The sequence below is a fragment of the Mauremys mutica genome, chromosome 1 (assembly GCF_020497125.1).
Source record: "Mauremys mutica isolate MM-2020 ecotype Southern chromosome 1, ASM2049712v1, whole genome shotgun sequence".
Lineage (NCBI taxonomy): Eukaryota > Metazoa > Chordata > Testudines > Geoemydidae > Mauremys > Mauremys mutica.
Window position 1 is genome coordinate 153,057,856 of NC_059072.1, and position 17,674 is coordinate 153,075,529.

The following is a 17,674-nucleotide window of genomic DNA, read 5'->3' on the forward strand; positions in this document are numbered from 1 at the left end:
ATGACAGTGAGAAGTCTAAGAAATTGAAAAGACTGGAAACCCCCCATAGTCAGTTCTGTGAAGAATATGTTGCTTTTGAATTCACATCTACAAATAGCAATCCACATGGACCTTTGTGTTTCCTTGAGGGAAAATCTTTATCCAATAACTGTATGAAGCCGGCGTATTTTCAACAACATTTGAAGATAAACACCCTGTGCATACAAGTGAGCCAGTAGAATTTTTTTAAAGAAAGTTTTCTGAGTCCAGACTTGCCAGCTCAAATGAAAAAAGCTTCAATTGTTTCTACAAAAGTACTCAAAGCTTCATATGCTGTCTCCTTTCTTGTTGCAGACCAAAGAAGCTGCACCAAAGAGCCATGTAGGTAATTACTGACTGTAAGTTAGGCATGTGTGTTTTGTATAATATAATGCTCAACAGCAAGTACAAACGTATGCATGCATCTTAGCTATAAAACTAGTTTGAATGTATGCTTAGGGTGGTTTATACAAGATGGCTTGAATGTATGCTTAATTGTTTTGGGATGGGTTGATGCTGGTACTGTGCACTTGTGTGCGTTGAGGGGGATAAAAAGTGTAATCAACTTCATAAAATAGTTTAAACTAAGCCTTCATTTTGTCTGCATGGGGTGTATTAGCCAATTTTACATTATTAGATTTCTTTGAAGTTAGGCTGTCTGTATATGCATGCTTGGTATAAAATAATGCTGAAAAACAAGTATGAATGTGTGTGTGAATGGGTGACTTATCTATAAAACACGTAGTGAGGTGGTGTGGCCTCCCTCCAAGGCTAACAGGGAGGAACCAGTCCCTGCCCTCTGGTGGGCAGATCCAGGCCAGGCCCTCCCCTTGTGCTGGAAGCAGAGGGGCAGAACAGGAAGTATAAGAGGCAGGACCTCCAGCTCAGTTGAGCCAGAGCCAGGGAAGGAGCTAGTCATCTCTGCCTTGCTACTGGTCCCTACACTAAGGACTGAGCTGTGCCAACCTCCTCCCCAAAAGCAGGACCCTGAGGAAGGGGAGCTGCCATCGAGTACCTTGAGGAGTTGCTGAGACTGCCGGCTGCCGAATACCCCGAGGAGACTGAGCACCTAGAAGCAACAAAGCCCTACAAACAGGTAAGGGTAGGAAGAAGCCCAGGGAAACCAGATATTAGTCCAGTTGTGTTGGCCATTCCTCACCACTGATAGGGCCCAGGTCCCTCTACCCCCTGCTGTCAACCCTACCCCTGGGGTGGCTGCCTAACCACCTTAGGCCGGACGGCCTCTGTCTGATGTCTGCCCCACCCAGAGGGCTTGAGCCTGACTGTGTTTGCTGTCTGCCCCAGACAGGGAGCTGGGCTAAAGACTGCCAATTGCCCTGCCTTGCCCCAAGGGGCCAGGGCCCAACACTCTTTGCTGACACTTACCATGCTAATCCCCCGTCCTTTGGCTTCAGCTGCTAGGTGGCGCAGTGAGGCGGCGTGGCCTCTCTCCGTGGCTGAGAGGGAGGAACCTCTCTAAGTCACTACTAATAATCAGGGACGGCTCTAAGAATTTGGCTGCCCCAAGCAGGGCAGCACGCTGCAGGGGGCGCGCTGCCGGGCGCCGGTCCCGCGGCTCCGGTGGACCTCCTGCAGGCATGACTGTGGAAGGTCCGCCGGAGCCGCCTGCCGCCCTGCCAGCAAAATGCTGCCCCACGCGCGCGCTTGGCGTGCTGGGGTCTAGAGCTGGCCCTGCTAATAATATACAGCTATTTTGAATGTGTGTTTCCAATGGTTTATCTATAAAATAGGACACAAGTTGGCTCAAATGCATGCTGAATTGTTTGGGAAATAGGGAAGAAGTGGGGTGGGCAGGTGTTGTGTTTGTGTGTTGTATGTTTTGCTAAAATAGTCTTTTAAATTTATCTGTCCTTCAAAAACTTTACTAAAATTAAGAGACCTCTGATACAGTGTAAGCCAATCGGTGTTAATTTCCAATAAATATAAAAGGCTGTGAAGAAATACATTATTTTGAGTAAACAAAATAAGGGAAATTGTTCTAAAGATTAGGAACCTCTTTCATTGGGGTCTATCTAACAGTTAGACCAGTGGTTCTCCAATTTTTGTACTGGTGACCCTTTTCACATAGCAATCCTCTGAGTGAGACCCCCGCCCCCAAACTATAAACACTGTTTTATATATTTAACACCATTATAAATTCTGGAGGCAAAGCAGAGTTTGAGGTGGAGGCTGGTAGCTCATGACCCCCCCATGTAATAACCTTGCAATCCCCTGAGGAGTCCTGACCCCCAGTTTGAGAACCCCTGATTTAGACAAATGCTAAAGGAATTATGCAGAAAAAGAACACTTTATTCCTGGTTCAAAATTGAAAACAAAGACACTGCGAAATGTCCATGGGTTTTGTAAAAAGTTTGACAGAGACGTTTACCTGTATCCTTCTTTTGAAGACTGGGTCATATTTCTTCCAATAAAAACTACAACACAGGGAAGAAAAGGAGTGGGGGGAGGGGGGGAGGAGAGATAAGAAGGCAGCAAATACCAGCGTTCTTAACTCTGTCCTTTAAACAGATAAAAAATCTTTCCACTTTGTAATAAACAATAGAGAAATAAAATAATTAAAATAAAAGGCCTGCTGCCTTTGCCCATCTAAGGATACTGAGAAAACCACATTTTAAGTTAAACAGGAATTGTTGCAATGAAAGCGAGGGAGAGCGCGTGGTGGTTTTAAGGCTAATGTTCAGATATACTTGGGCATAGCTCAGTGCTTACAATCACTTCCCTAAGCACAAGAATAGTCGCCCAGCCACTGCATATGTTTAAACTGGTGGTAAGTCCAGTAATTACCATCCCAGGCTGAACCAATTACCGTAACTATGGGAGTTGGGTGTTATTTGTTTTCTGCTTTTCCTCTGTCCACAGAGCACTTCACACATAGTGATATTTAACTATTAACTATAGTATTAACAATATTGCATTTTTTTTGTTTTGTTTCTTTCTTTCCATCTCTCCCCTCCTCAAATCTGATGTTGGTAAACTCCACGTATACAAATCACATAAATATGTGACTATATTGTTAGGTAAAAAGCAAGTCCTACTCACCTCTCCAGCACCCGAGTTTGTGCGGAGTTGGTATAGGGCTCAGAGATCTGTCAGAGACCAGACAACAATTCGTTGATCAACGGGCTCACACCATCCTTAGCTTAAGAGCCAAGCTTTGGAGGAGTGTGGCAAGTTTATTAGGGGAAAAGCAAGTCCTACTCACCTCTCCAGCACCCGAGTTTGTGCGGAGTTGGTATAGGGCTCAGAGATCTGTCAGAGACCAGACAACAATTTGTTGATCAACGGGCTCACACCATCCTTAGCTTAAGAGCCAAGCTTTGGAGGAGTGTGGCAAGTTTATTAGGGGTGAGCATCAATGTTTATACACAGAAGTAAACAAAGTGATTAACAGATCATAATGGTCATGCATAATCAATCAAGATTCTACAGGACAAAACAGGTTAAAATGTAAATTGGAGAAGACAAAAGAGGGGATGGCTACTTATGGCTACTTATTGGGAGGGGAGGGGTCATGAGTAGTTCGCAGGTCAGAGTTTTTTGATTAAAAGTTTCAGACAGAGACATGAAGTCTGAGTTAAGTTTCAGTTCATAAAAAGTTCAGACTCAACAATATAATATAAGAGGTCTGACTATTCTCTGATCACATTTGCGCTAGATCTTACTTGTCAAAGTTTTCCAGCATGTCATCAATGGGAGGCTGGTCGGAGACCTTGGATGCGACCCGAAAAGTCCAAGTGATTGCTGACGAGGTGAGTGGCATGCAATGAAAGATGGACAACAGAAACAAATATAACAAAAGTGTATGTCTTTAAAGCAAGTTCCAGAGCCACTAGGGAATGAAGCTAAATCTTACTTTAAAATCTAGCATCCAGCACTGAAAATGGAAGCCCCCTTGGCTGATTGGAAGCATGTAATATGTGGCATGGAAAAATTGCTTAGGAAGTGACTGCACTGACTCTAGTCCAGGAAATTCTTATATTCAGATATGCCAAGGCCAGAAGGGACCATTTAGTTTGACATTCTGTATAACACAGGCATTGAACTTTTTAATCTTTTAATCCATTTAATGGGGCAATGTTAATTTTGTATCGTTCTAGTTTTTTAATCAAAATGTCATGTGGTACCAAGTATAATGCCATACAGAATTCTATTACATCAACAGTATTACCTTTTATCAACCAAATTTGTAATCTCATTAAAAAGATATCAAGTTAGTCTGACAGGATCTGTTTTCCATAAAGCCATGTTGATTGGCATTAAGTATATTATCCTCTTTTAATTCTTCCATATCAGCTGCTCCAATATCTTGCCTGAGTGTGATGTCAAACTGGCAGGCCTATAGATTATCAGGGTTGTAAGGGACCTCAGGAGGTCATCTAATCCAACCTGCTGCTCAAAGCAGGACTAATCTCCAGCTATTTTTTTTTTTTGCCCCAGATTCCTATATTGCATCCTCAAGGACTGAATTTATAACCCTGGGTTTAGCAAGCTAATGCTCAAACCACTGAGCTATCGCTCCCCAAAGTTATCTTGGTTATCCCATTTATCCTTTTGAAATACTAGCACAACATTAGTTTTCTTCCAGTCTTCTGGGAGCTCTAGAGACATTGAGAGCTGTGATGCAAATAGCAAAATATGAACGACAGCAAGGTCTAGTGGTCACTACAGGCACCTGAAGCTGAGTCTACCCTGCCTAATTAACTACCAGTGCAGGTCCACTCATAGTAGCTGTCAGGGTTCCCTCCCCACTCTGAACTCTGGGGTACAGATTTGGGGACCCGCATGAAAGATGCCCTAAACTTATTTCTACCAGCATAGGTTAAAAACTTCCCCAAGGCACAAATCTTTCCTTGTCCTTGGCTGAATACAAGTGTGTCATCGCACCCTTATCTGTACAGGCTGACAGGGCAGTAAAAATATCAGTGTTCTGCCTACACTGGTACCTGGGCTAGTGGAGCTGCACTGGCAGTGAATTGGAGGTCCCGTTTGCTAATGCAGAGCAGGCCAGGGAGTCAGGCTTTTGTTTCTGGTGCCAGGGCTGGTTCTAGGGTCCCATTACTGGGGGGCAGAGGAGGGGAGTGGGTATTTCGGGGCTACTGTAAACAAATAACCTTCTAGGAGTCCAGGTGCAAGTTGGATCCCTAGAAAATCTTGGATTTTAAGAGTTTAAGAAAGTAGAAATTAGCTACTTTGTCAGTATTTTCCTGTGATTTATAACTTTGGCCTTTCTGACGATGATTTAGGGCCCTTTGAAGGTTATTTGGGCTGGAGGAAGGGGGTGAGGGGGAAATGTCCTGAGCCTGCCTGGCTCTGCTGTGGACTCATTGTGTGACCCTGGTCAAATCACTTCACCTCTTGGTGCTTCAATTTCTTCAGCTGTAAAATGGAGTGGTCTGGGAGATAACACTTCCCTTCCTGACATGGGGACTGTTTAATTCATATTTGTAAGGCACGTTGAGATTCTTCCTCGAAAGGCACTATCAACCTACAAAATGTTACTGCTGTTGTGTGTATGCTCACTGTAGAAATGTAACAGATGGTCTCTGTCCAAAAAATCTGAGAATCCAAGTTTAAATGTGTACCCTGACCCAGCATGTGTCAGAAATGAGGCCACAATTCTTAGTTTTCAGGGGACACAAATATGGTGCAAAAGGTGAATCTTCAAATCAGATTTTGCTTTCATTCACACAAGGATCAATTGAGATTTTAAATGTACTCCCCTGTTAAGTGAGAGCAGAACATAGCCTCTGGAGGGCAGATATGTACGATACCTGAACTACTTTCCGGAAAGTGTCATGTACTTGGAATGATTTAAAGCAACAATTCTTAGCCAGGGGTCTGGGGCCCCCTGTGGGGCTGCAAGCAGGTTTCAGGAGTCTGCCTAAATAAACCAGAGAGCAGGACCAGCATTAGACTTGCTGGGGCTCAGGGAAGAAAGCCCAAGCCCAAGCCCCACCACCCGGGGCTGAAGTCAAAGCCTGAACACCTTAGCTTTGCAGGGCCCCTGTGGCCTGGGGTCCCAGGCAGTTGGCCTGCTTGCCACCCCCTACCGCCTGCCCTGGCTCTTAATCTACTGGATATGCAGAAAAACATTTGTGGCACCTCTGGGCCGTGGAATTTTTATAGCATGTTGGGGGGTGGGGCTCAGAAAGAAAAAGGTTGAGACCCCCTCATTTAAAGCACTCACCTGTTCAGTGATCTTTAAAAAATGTAAACAAAATTATTCATTGCTCTTTATTTTCTAAAAGGTGAAATATTTGTCTTGTGCTTAGATCTGTGTGTGCCTTGGAGAGGTAGATTTTGAATAGTATCTGGCATTTGTGAGTCAACTGGGAACTCCATGGCATTCTTTAGCAACAAAGAGCATCTGACAACCAGACTGCTGACTAGAAGACTCGTGGTGGCTCTCACCCCACCCTTCGTGCACCTCTTTGTGGAAGGGAAAGTGGCTGCCAGCAGAAAAATGTCATTGTTGATTGGCTTAAATACATGAATTGCCTTTATTGACTACATGCTTTTAAAGAAATGGTCAAAGTTCCCAGTTAGCTAATGAATGAAGCACAATGGATTAGTGGTTGGTGCAGTGGGACTGGTAGTCATGAGACAGATGTGATTCCTGTGTCAGCCACAGACTCATTGTGTGGCTTGACTTTGGGGAAGTCACTTCAGCGCTTTCTGCCTCAGTTTCCCCATCTACAATGCTGTCATTACATTGCATTTCATTGTAGTATCCAAATGCTTTTAAAAGAGGCTCCAAAGCAGACAATTAAAATCACAGCAAATGGAAACGATGCTTTGCCAAAAGCTCTTCTGAGAGGAAAGGATTTTAATCCTGATTTCCTCATTAAGTACAAGGCACTTTTCATCTGGCAATCTGAAAGCACGAATCCCAAGCAGAGATGGCCCCCTCTCTCTGGCCTGTCAGTCAGGTGCCTTAGGGCTAGTCTACACTTACCGTCCGGGTCGACGCGGTGAGTTCGACTTCTCGGAGTTCGAACTATCGCGTCTGATCTAGACGCGATAGTTCGAACTCCGGAAGCGCCGCGGTCGACTCCGGTACTCCACCACTGCAAACGGCGGTGGCGGAGTCGACCTTGGAGCCGCGGAGTTCAACCCCGCCACGTCTGGATGGGTGAGTAGTTCGAATTAGGGTACTTCGAATTCTGCTACGCTATTCACGTAGCTGAATTTGCGTACCCTAATTCAAACCCCCTTTTTAGTGTAGACCAGGCCTAAGTACCTTTATAGATCTGGGCCCTATGCCCTGCCCCTCTTCTCTCCATTTTACTTCCAGCTAGCTTAGATGGCTCCCCACTCTGCCTGCTGGCTTCTGGGAATCCCTTTCTTAGGCAATTAAGTGTCCCCATACAATACAGGGGGACCCTGGGTGCCTAACTGAGGGCTAAGAATTCCACTAGTCAGCAGGGTGCCTAAGATACCTGGTGAAATCTAGCCCCGGCAGCCCTAGTCCTATCAATTTTGGGGAGGTTTTCTTGTAGCATTGTTGATCCCTGAGCATTACCTTCATTTCTGCCCTAATCTTAGCTGAGTCCAGAAACAACAACCAACAATACAATTTTTTAACAGGAATATATTACATATTAAATCTCCTTGTCCTACATCTGTTAGCATGAACCAAGGGCTTCAAACTGTCCATTGGGGGATTAGGCAGCTGGCTGCTTGACCTCCCTCAAAGGGATGGGCCCTCTCAATAAATAACTGATGGGTAAATAGTGCTTGGAGGTTGGGAAGGTCATGAATGGCAGAGGTGGGGGATGGCAGTTTATTTGTCTGAAACAAGGACAGCTGGCACTGAGGGAACACTTAATTCAACACTTCCAGAGAAGTGGAAAGCCTGGGGGTAGTGTGGTGAATCTGCTGAGAGCAGCAGAAAGGAAAGGTTCCATGGGAACTGGGAGAATAGTTAGTCAAGAGTGGGTGTATTGGGATTGTGGGAGGAGCGTAGTGATTGCAGCATTTGGGGTGAGAGTGGCAGCATGTGAAGCACTGGAACAGCTGCTCCAGCATTGACGCTGAAGCAGATGATGCTGCATTAGTGTGGAAGAGTAATGCAGAAGGGCCCCCAGTGAGTCATACCACAGAACTGAACTCTGACCAATGACCTCTACTGCATGAATGGATCAAGATATTAAGATAGTGAGGCCTGAGGACCCCAACCTTCTTTTGAACTGTCCCACAAAGGTTAAACTGAGAACTCCTCTGAGCTGTTTAGTGAGCCTAGGGAATTTGTCCTTTTCTAGCAGCCTTAGTAAATTAGTATTTCATTTGCGCTGTGTGTCAGAGCTTTTGGGACCCACTAGCTCTTGCAGTCCATGTCCCTCACATCTGAAGTTTCTTTAATGCTTTCCTCTGAGACACAGTACATCTCTGTGTGAGAAGGGTTGATGTACCATAGCACTCCAATGACCCCATCTGGTGAGTGTGATCACAATAGTCTTAGGGAAAATTTTAAAAAGTCACTTGATTGTGACAGATATGACACTAACCTGCAATATCCTGGACAAACCATATTGAATTAAATTAGTATTATAGGAGTTCATTGAATTAAAAATGCAAAAAATTATGTATGATTGAGGGATTGTACGTAATTCCATGGGGAAGGGGAACCACAGCCCTCTAGGAACTAAGAATAGTGTGGGGAGGTGAGGCACATTCATTCAGATTATAACACCTCCAGAGAGGTACCACTACTTGAAGAGATACTTGCATTTACTGGTTCCAAGGATTTTTAGATAAATAGTTTAAACTGACTTGAGGCCTTTTTTCTGATACAGTAAATGGACAGGACCTTCTGCCCAATCCTTGTGGAAAGGTTGGAAGGACTTAACCTACCAGAGCCCTAGGTTGGAGCTGGGGTGACCTCTGGTAAATTTTCTAGCATGTGTGTAGGTTTTTATTGTGTTAATGTTTCCTGTATACTGCTTTAACCTTAAGAATAAATGTGCTTGCTTAGAAAGAGTTGTGTGATAACCTGTCACTGCTGTCACTCCATGTTCAGAGCCTGTGGAGAGAAAGCAGCACAGACACTGGCCTGTTTAGGCAGTCTGGAGATATCACAGTGTAGATTAGGAAGCTGTGCAGCCTGAACTCCCTGGTCAGGAGGGAGAGAGACATGGACCTTTGCCCAAGACAGGTGATGGCTGAAAAGCTGGGGTCCTCCCCTTGGTGGACACAAGGAGGGAATGCAGATGCAGTTGCCCTGAACTGTCACAGTGGTACTTAGCCTTTGAAAAGGTCATTGATAATGTCACTGTCAATTCACTGATGAGCCCCAAACTTCCCTTCCCTTCAGCTGTATGTTACAATAGGAAACACTCTTCATGCCACATATTTTGAAGTACTGGCACTGATTACATTTTAAAAATCCACAGTGTTTAAAGTTGTTCCCCTGCATAAACACATCTACCCAAACCTGCCTCCAGTATGAGGGAGTCTTGCCTTTGCCCAGCTGGGTGTTAGCTCCTAACACAACCAGCCTGTCAACCACTCAGGCGCTCTCCTCTGGGCTGTACCAGCCCTGCCATTGCCCTGCCGATTGAACATAGGTGCACCCCAGTCTCAGAGTCTCTTTGAAGTGTCCCTCCGTGGTATCCAGCCCCTGATCCCTGGACACCACAGAAATCCCAGTTCCTCCATTCCCAAAGGAACAGTGGACCCCAGGTTTACTAGATCACCGCTCCTGTAGCACACCCAGCACTTCAGTTCACTTAAAGTAATACAAAAGAAAATTTGTTTAAGAAAGAACAGATTAAATGAAAACAAGTGAGAGTGATGGAAAGAAATGGTTCCATATTAACTGCAAACTAGGGCCTACTCTTAAGTTACCTTTCCTGCATTTGCTAGCCCCAAGGAGCCAGGACCCAATCTTTCATGAAGCACCCCTGCTTATCAAGGTGCCTCCTTAGTCAATGTATACAAAGCATTTTTCTCCACCCTGTGATATACCAAATCAGTCTTTTGTCTTTATTCACCAAACAGGGTGATCCACTCAATCTCCTATCGTTCCTTTTCACATTCAAGTGGTTTCGATGCTTAGTTTGTCTTCAATGTTTTTTCCATTGATTTTTCTGGATTGCTGCCAAGGCAGACAATGAGTAATGCAATACATAATTGGCTAGCACAGAATGAGCAACAACTCCTTCCTGCTTGAATTGTCTGTCACCGAGACATATTATTCCCTAGTCAGTCACATTCCCTCCAAGACCATAAAGGCATCATTTTCAATACAGTTACATTATTCCTTAAATATCACCCGTACACACATCTCACACTGATTATGAGTATTGAGAAGTTACAAGTTTTCAACAGAGACCTCATATGCTACCCTTCATGGGTGCATACAGTGAAAGTAGTGTGTTAGGTGTAGTGAGTTAGTCAGGTCTAGACAGGAGTTGCTTGTAGAGAACAGCGAACCCTTTGCCAGTTGGCAGCAATGAGCCTCTGTGTCACAGTGACCAAATGTCATGTGATGGCAAACTAGAGGTGGTGCCTCCTTTAAGAGGGAGCTGGGCCAGACAGACTCTGAGGTCAGTGGATGGACAGGGGTTTTGTGGGAGATGTTTGCAGAAAGCAGGAGCTTCAGGTGAGAGGTATTTCAGGAAAAGCCAGGCAGCAATCCTAGTTTTCACAGGGCTGTGAAGCCTGGCTGCAAGGAATTGTGGAGCCTAGGAAATAAGGCTGAAAGATCTGAGTTGAGTTGAATTGTTTCTTAATAAGCAAGGCCCAAAGAAGGGAAATGTTATAGGCTGACATGTCACTCTATGTGCATTCTTTGAGAAGCTGAGAAGAAGAAACTGTGGCAGTAGACAAATGATGAGAAGGGAGTATACTGACCCCATTATACCACCTAACCCTCTTTCTTTTTTTCTACAGGTGAAGCCACAGCTGGAAGAGAAAGACAAGAAGCCATATCCGGTCTTTGTAGCCATAAAATATAGAAGTCAGATGGTTGCTGGAACAAACTACTTAATTAAGGTCAGTACTCAGCAAAATCCCCCACTTCTTCCATCATTCCTTAAGTGTTCTAGCTGAAGAAGAATGTAAGTATAATTTTGAGTGCCTTGAAGCAAGATGCTCAAATAGTGAGCAAACATTGCAGGAAAAGATCCCAATATGACTTTTAATCAAGGTAGGGACTATCTCTCGTCTGCTTGTGCAGTGCCCAGCCAGTACCTGTTGGGTGCTATTTTGCAAAGAATAGAAAAGATAAAGGAGCTTGTTTTGTGAATCTCATTTAAATCTTATCTTAGTATATATAAAGCATGAGTCAAACTCTTTCAGCTGTATATTGTAAAATTTTAGGATTGCCCAAGGAGAGGCTTGAATGGAGATCGCTCTAACTGCGTTCTCAACTCTCATCCTCAGAGCTGGCCTTAGCTTTTGTTTGGGCAGGCTGGCAAAACAATGGCTTTTCCTTCCTGCTGTCTCAGTGCCCTGAGAGGAACTAGAATCCTATTCACCATAATCAGCCCACTAGGCACAGGGCCGGCCTGGGGATTTTGGGGAGTGTTACTGAGAGGATTCTGTGGTACACACCTCAAACTCTGAGCAATTTTAAATACAGTATGTGTGTGGGTTTGGGAAGAGTAGATCTTTAGGTCCCCACAACCTTCTGCAGAAGTACAATCCAGCCCCATGTTCCTTTCAGTCCTAGTGATCCATTTACATTTTCCAAGGCTCTTTCTTAAGGGAAAGGGCTAGAAACTTTTTTTTAATGTAGCGGAAATTTCCTCCCTTCCCTAACGTTTCCTCAAAACAGGCGGTCCTGTAGTCATAGGCTGCCTGGGGCCCAAAAGCCCAGTCTGCTCATTCTCTCGGAGAAATGGTGGATCTTTTTAGCTCTGTTATTGTGAGAAGGCCTTGTCAAAGGAGTTGGGTTTTCATTGTGCTCTGCACACTTCTGGCCCAGGTCTCATTCTGATCTCTTGTGGCAATGAGTTCAGTCATTTAGGACCATCTGTTAGGAATGTTCTGCCTCCTGCACCTGACATTTTCCCAATGCATTGCCAGTGGGAGCAGCTGTCTGAGGGACATGGATAGAGAGGGTTTCTAAGCTAGGAGGGCATTGCAGCCCCTAACTTCTAGGTGCTTAGTCACGCACTGGGATTCACAAACCCTGAATTAAGTGTTCAGGCTCTGTACACAATGGATGGGGAAAGTTTGGAGCCTAAGAACAGGATCCACAACTGTCATTGAATTGTAAATCCCTTGCATACTATTCCCCTGCCAGTCAATGGTGGGTGATGGTCGTTCTACGCCTGCCCGGATGTTGGTAACCTCCTTTGTTGTGGTCCCTGGAGAACTAACATTGGGTGACTTCCAAACTCACAACATATTTCATTAACAACCATACAGCAAAATCTTATAACCTTATACACACTAGTGATATACATATTTCAACAGAACAATGGGTTTCAGGCTTTCAGCAGATCGTGACCTTTCATATGATATCCTATATAGCATGCTGTGTATGAAATATATCATAATTCTATGACAGAGGTGAATATGGGTGTTCCAGGGTTCTACTTTGAGATGCAGAGTGACACAGGCGCCTGTCTCTGCTTGGGAGTCAGAGCCTAGAAAAGGCAGAAGTGTTCAGTAAATATTTATGTTCTGTATTTGTGGGGGGAAACAGATATCTCTACCTATGGTGATGATAACACTTTTCTATTCCACTAATATCTCTGGAGGATAATAAACAGAAGCTACTTAAGTTAGACATTTTCAAATTAGCAGTATCAAATAATGTGCATCTAAGAGTTTAAAAAGAGCTGGCTGAGGAGTTCACTGGACTGTTAATGTTGATTTTCAATAAGTCTTAGAGCACTGGGAAAGTTTCAGAAGACTGGAAGAAAGCTTAAGTGCCAATTTTTAAAATGGATAAATGGGATGACCTGGATAATTATAGACTTGTCAGCCTGACCTTGATCCTAGGGTGGGAGATGACCTCCTGAGGTCCCTTCCAACCCTGATATTGTATGATTCTATGATTTTATGCATAAACAGGCAAATCTCAAGTAGGAGAGGCTATTTTGTGTCTATACTTGTCAGTGGTGTGACCCCTGTTGGAATACGGTGTCAAGTTCTGGTGCCCAGAATTCAAGAAGGATGTTGATAAATTGGAGAGGGTTGAGAGAAGAGTCACGAAAATGATTAAAGGATTAGAAAACATGCCTCATAGTGAGACTCAGAGCTCAGTCTATTCAGCTTAGCAAAGAGTAAGTTAAGGGTTATTTTCATTACTTTCTGTAAGTACCTGCATGGGGAAAAAACATTTACTAATGGGCTCTTCAGTCTAGCAGAGAAAGGCATAACATGATCCAATGGCTGAGAGTTGAATCTAGACAAATTGAGACTGGAAATGAGAAGTATATTTTTAATGGTGAGAGTAATTAACCATTGGAACAATTTGCCAAGGGTCATGGTGGATTTCTCCAGAACTGAACATTTTTAGATCAAGATGTGATGTTTTGCTAAAAGACAAGGGGTGGCAGAAGTCTGACTTCCCACAAAAAAGCCAGAGGGTAAAGGAGAAATAGGCTGACTTCCTTACAACCTTTATGCCAGTGGCTAGGGTACTTTGTTTGGGAGGTAGAAGACTCTGGTTCAATTCCTCTCCTTTGCCTGGGGGGGAGAAGGGATTTGAAGATGGTCTCCACATCTCAGGCATGTGCCCTAGTTACTGAACTACAGAGTCACTCACTCTCTGTTTGGGCCAGTGCATATTTAATTAGTTACAAGTGGAACAGTTTCAATAGGAGACTCAGAGAGCACCTCTGCCTCAGATTATCCTATAGCCCAGTGGTTAGAATATTCCTTTGACAGGTAGAAAACCCATGGCCAACTCCCTTTGGCTTGTCATACAGAAGGGGGAACTGAATGGGGTCTCACATGGCCCAAGTGACACCACTGGGCTAAAGGTCATAAGGGAGGTTGTTCTCCTCCATATTTTGTGGCATCAGGTGTGCTCTGAGAACATCTACTGGATCAGGCCCTGCAGGTAAGATAGCAGGACAGAGCCCAGTATGAGAATCCCGCTGGGGGTTATGTGTGAGTGGGGTATCTAGGCACCTGCTTGAGACACTAGTGATGTACCCAGTGGCAGAAACTTAGGCAACTAGGGGACTTCTACAGCAAAAATTTAGGTGCTGAGGGAATATAAGCACCTCCAGAGTTATGTGGCAGCTGAGTGCGGATTTTGTGAATATCAGTGGTGCTTAAATGTTGGGTGGTTCCATAAAAGAGAGACTTAAAAAAACAGAATTTTTTTTACAACAGGAGACAACTTGCAGGGGATGGGATTTGAATTTGTGTTTCTTACCTCCCAGCTGAGTGCCCTAAGCAGCAGGCAATGGAGTCAATCTCTTTGTTTCTGGCCCACTGATTATTTCTACCCAGTGGAACAACTTCAAAAAGCGAGACAGAGAAACCTCCTCTTGAATACCTCATAGCCCACTGGTCAGAGCACTCTCCTGAGAAGCAGGAGACACCAGATCAACTCCTTTCTGCACATCAAATGAGGATGATATTGAACCCAGGTCTTCCATATCCCACCGAGTTCCCCCAACCACTTGGACTAAAAGTTTTAAGATGGGAAAGAACCATCTGCTTCTCTGGACATTTTGTAAATCTATCGTCCCCACCCCCCAAATCAATACAAATCAATTTGGAAATATTGAAACAATTTGTCAGCATTTCCAAAAAAATAAGTTTTGATTTGAGAGAGCGTCAAAATTCACAAAAACTCACAAATAGTTTTGATAGATTTGAAACTGCATTTTTTTGGTGAATAAAATATTTGTCTGAAAAATCTTCACCCAGCCCCTACAAGGGTGTTGGCTTACTTCACCCCAGCATTCAGCTTTCTTTGCTCCTGCCACAGTGTCTTTGCATACAGCTCTGGCCTTCCTAGGGCAAAAAGGGTTAACTCTTTCACTGCCAGTCTAGGCCTGGGATCTGAGTGAAGTCAAAGATCCTTTGCCTTAGGAAAAACTGATTGAAAACTTTTGGGTTTAACTATCAGATTTTTTGTAAATAAACCTCTTATTTATTTCTCGCAGATCCCCAAGGTTATGTGAAAAAGCAGAAGATGAAGGGGTTGAGTGAGAAGGATAATTTTGGGGTAGGAAGAATAGGACCTAAATTCAGCCCAGGTATAAATAGGTGCAACTCCTGGAGAAACCAGGAAGTGACACGTTCTTATGGCAGGGTTGAATTTGGCCTTGTGAGTGCAGGGATAAAAGTTCTATTTCTGCTGATCATCAGGAACACCCTAATTTGGACACAAAAGCCTGTTTCTGCTCACACATGTGATATGAAATGGGACAGCCTCTACAGACCAGGTTTAGGGTATTGAATGGTATCGTGTGTGATTTCATTTTTATTTTGTAGCTATTCATAGGTTCAGCACTGCATCTCCCCAAACATCCTTTCATTAGAATCTGCTTAGTCCATGGCTGTCCCATTCTCCTTGTCTTTCAGGTCTCTGTCAGCAACAGCAATGATGAGTGTGTACACTTGAAGGTGTTCCAAAGCCTTCCTCATGAAAAGAAGGGGCCCAGTCTTACCAGCTATGAGACTGGCAAAACCAAAAATGATCCATTGGAGCCATTTTGAGTGAGATGCTTGGGATGGGCTCTTCTGTTGCTCTTTCTGCAGACTCCCAACTGATACCACATGTGCCAATACATGAATGAAAATAAAATGAATCTGATTTTGAAAACTAAGTTTGTGTTTTCGTGCTGCATGTAACAGAGAAGGTTTGTCTTGATTCCAGCAGTAAGTAATTGCTGCTAACTTATGACAGGCCTCCAAGGAAATGTGCTGGATCTATCCAAATACGAATGGTTCAGCACTGCATCTCCCCAAAACATGCTTCCATTAGAATCTGCTTAGTCCATGAGCTTGACTGTCCCGTTTCTTCTGGTTTGCTGCTTCCTGCTAATAATACTACTCATGTAGAGAACTAGAAGAATTCTTCCGCTAACTCCACCTCAAGTAAATCTTTCACAACAAAGGGCTAGTCTACACTTACCAGCCGGGTCGACGCGGTGAGTTCGACTTCTCGGAGTTCGAACTATCGCGTCTAATCTGGACGCGATAGTTCGAACTCCGGAAGCGCCGCGGTCGACTCCGGTACTCCACCACTGCAAAAGGCGGTGGCGGAGTCGACCTTGGAGCCGCGGACTTCGATTCCGCGGCGTCTGGACGGGTGAGTAGTTCGAACTAGGGTACTTCGAATTCAGCTACGCTATTCACGTAGCTGAACTTGCGTACCCTAGTTCGACCCCCGCCCTTAGTGTAGACCTGCCCAAAGACACCACCCCCCGCAACTTCCACATCCCCACCAACAGTCACAAGAAAAAAAGTCATCTGATTGGACACCTCACATTGGAGAAAAGCACACACTAGATCATTACATCAATTGCTTCAGGAAAAAAAAATCAACTGTGAAATCCTCAGACATGCATTACCTCAGGGGTGGCCAAACTTACTGACCCTCCAAGCCGCATACAACAATCTTCAACCCCACAGGAGGTGCCTGCCAGGGCCCAGTGTTTCAGCCCCGCTCTGGCTGAAGCCCCAAGACTCCGCTCTCCCTGATGCAAGACAGAGGTCCTGACCTCCTCCATCCCCCCAGTCTGGTAGGTGGAGAATGGGGGGAGCGGCCTCTGCGAGCTGTATTTTAACAGTGAAAGAGCCACATGTGACTCACAAGCCATAGTTTGCAGTGGATGTAATGCATGGGTGGCCAGTCTCTGTACCACCCAGGGGATAGTCCCTGAAATCCAACCACCAGATAATGATCAAACCAGTAGACAAAGGGGACATTATTTTAGACCCTAATCATGATAACTGTTAACTAGATCAATAGACAAGTCTCTGACACCACCTACTATAATTAACTAAAAAAAGACTCCACACCATAATTCACACAGGAACTTAAAGAAACTATCAAATCTTTTCCCAAATAACTCTTTTAACAAATAATGGGGGGGGGGGGTGTCTGCAGGGACACACAGGGGCAGATGTGCCTGACTGAATGGGAGAGGCTCGGGGTCAGTCAGGGTCTGCATGGGGGAAGGCTTGCCAACTCCGAACAATCCCCCCCACCAAGAATGTATTCCATACTTCTCCAACCCACACTTAAAAGCCCTCCAGGTTCACTCCCAGGCTCCCTCCCTCTCTCTCAGCTCATCCATTACTCCTGACTCCCCCAAACTTTTGCACTGCTTCTGAGGGGTGTGGGAAATATGTTTCTGTAGTTTAAATGAATTATGTAAAGTTCTGTATTAATATGCTTAGTAAGGATTCTATTTGTCAAAAAAAATTCCTGAATCTTTTTATTTGTCTGTATTGTTACAGACCTACTCACTGACAGGTATTCTGAAATAAACTACCAAAATAATTGAAACTGGCATGATTATATTGTGATATTTTGACAAATAATATATGCAGAATTTTAAAATACTATAAATTGCCAGTGTAGACAAGCCCTATGTTAAGTATTCCAAGGAGCCCGGCCAGATTAAAGCATAAACCCTGTTGGTTTGTGCCTAGAGCCCCATCTCCTGGAGTCACATGATGAGGTCAGGAAGCTAGCGAACAGGAGTGG

At 44.4% G+C, this 17,674-nt stretch overlaps 1 protein-coding gene across 2 annotated transcripts; it reads left to right on the forward strand.

Moving 5' to 3' along the window:
• The first annotated feature begins 860 nt into the window (after positions 1–860).
• LOC123369944 (stefin-C-like) lies at positions 861–15,785 on the forward strand. Of its 2 annotated transcripts, none has more exons than XM_045016154.1 (4): positions 861–1,114; positions 3,719–3,788; positions 10,933–11,034; positions 15,541–15,785. In XM_045016154.1, exons 2-4 carry the CDS (start codon positions 3,720–3,722, stop codon positions 15,673–15,675), a joined length of 306 nt encoding a protein of 101 aa, XP_044872089.1. In that variant the 5' UTR covers positions 861–1,114; position 3,719; the 3' UTR covers positions 15,676–15,785. The 2 variants fall into 2 exon arrangements, with proteins under 2 accessions (XP_044872089.1, XP_044872026.1); XM_045016091.1 differs by having other exon boundaries at positions 864–1,114; positions 3,695–3,788.
• Positions 15,786–17,674: the final 1,889 nt, after the last annotated feature.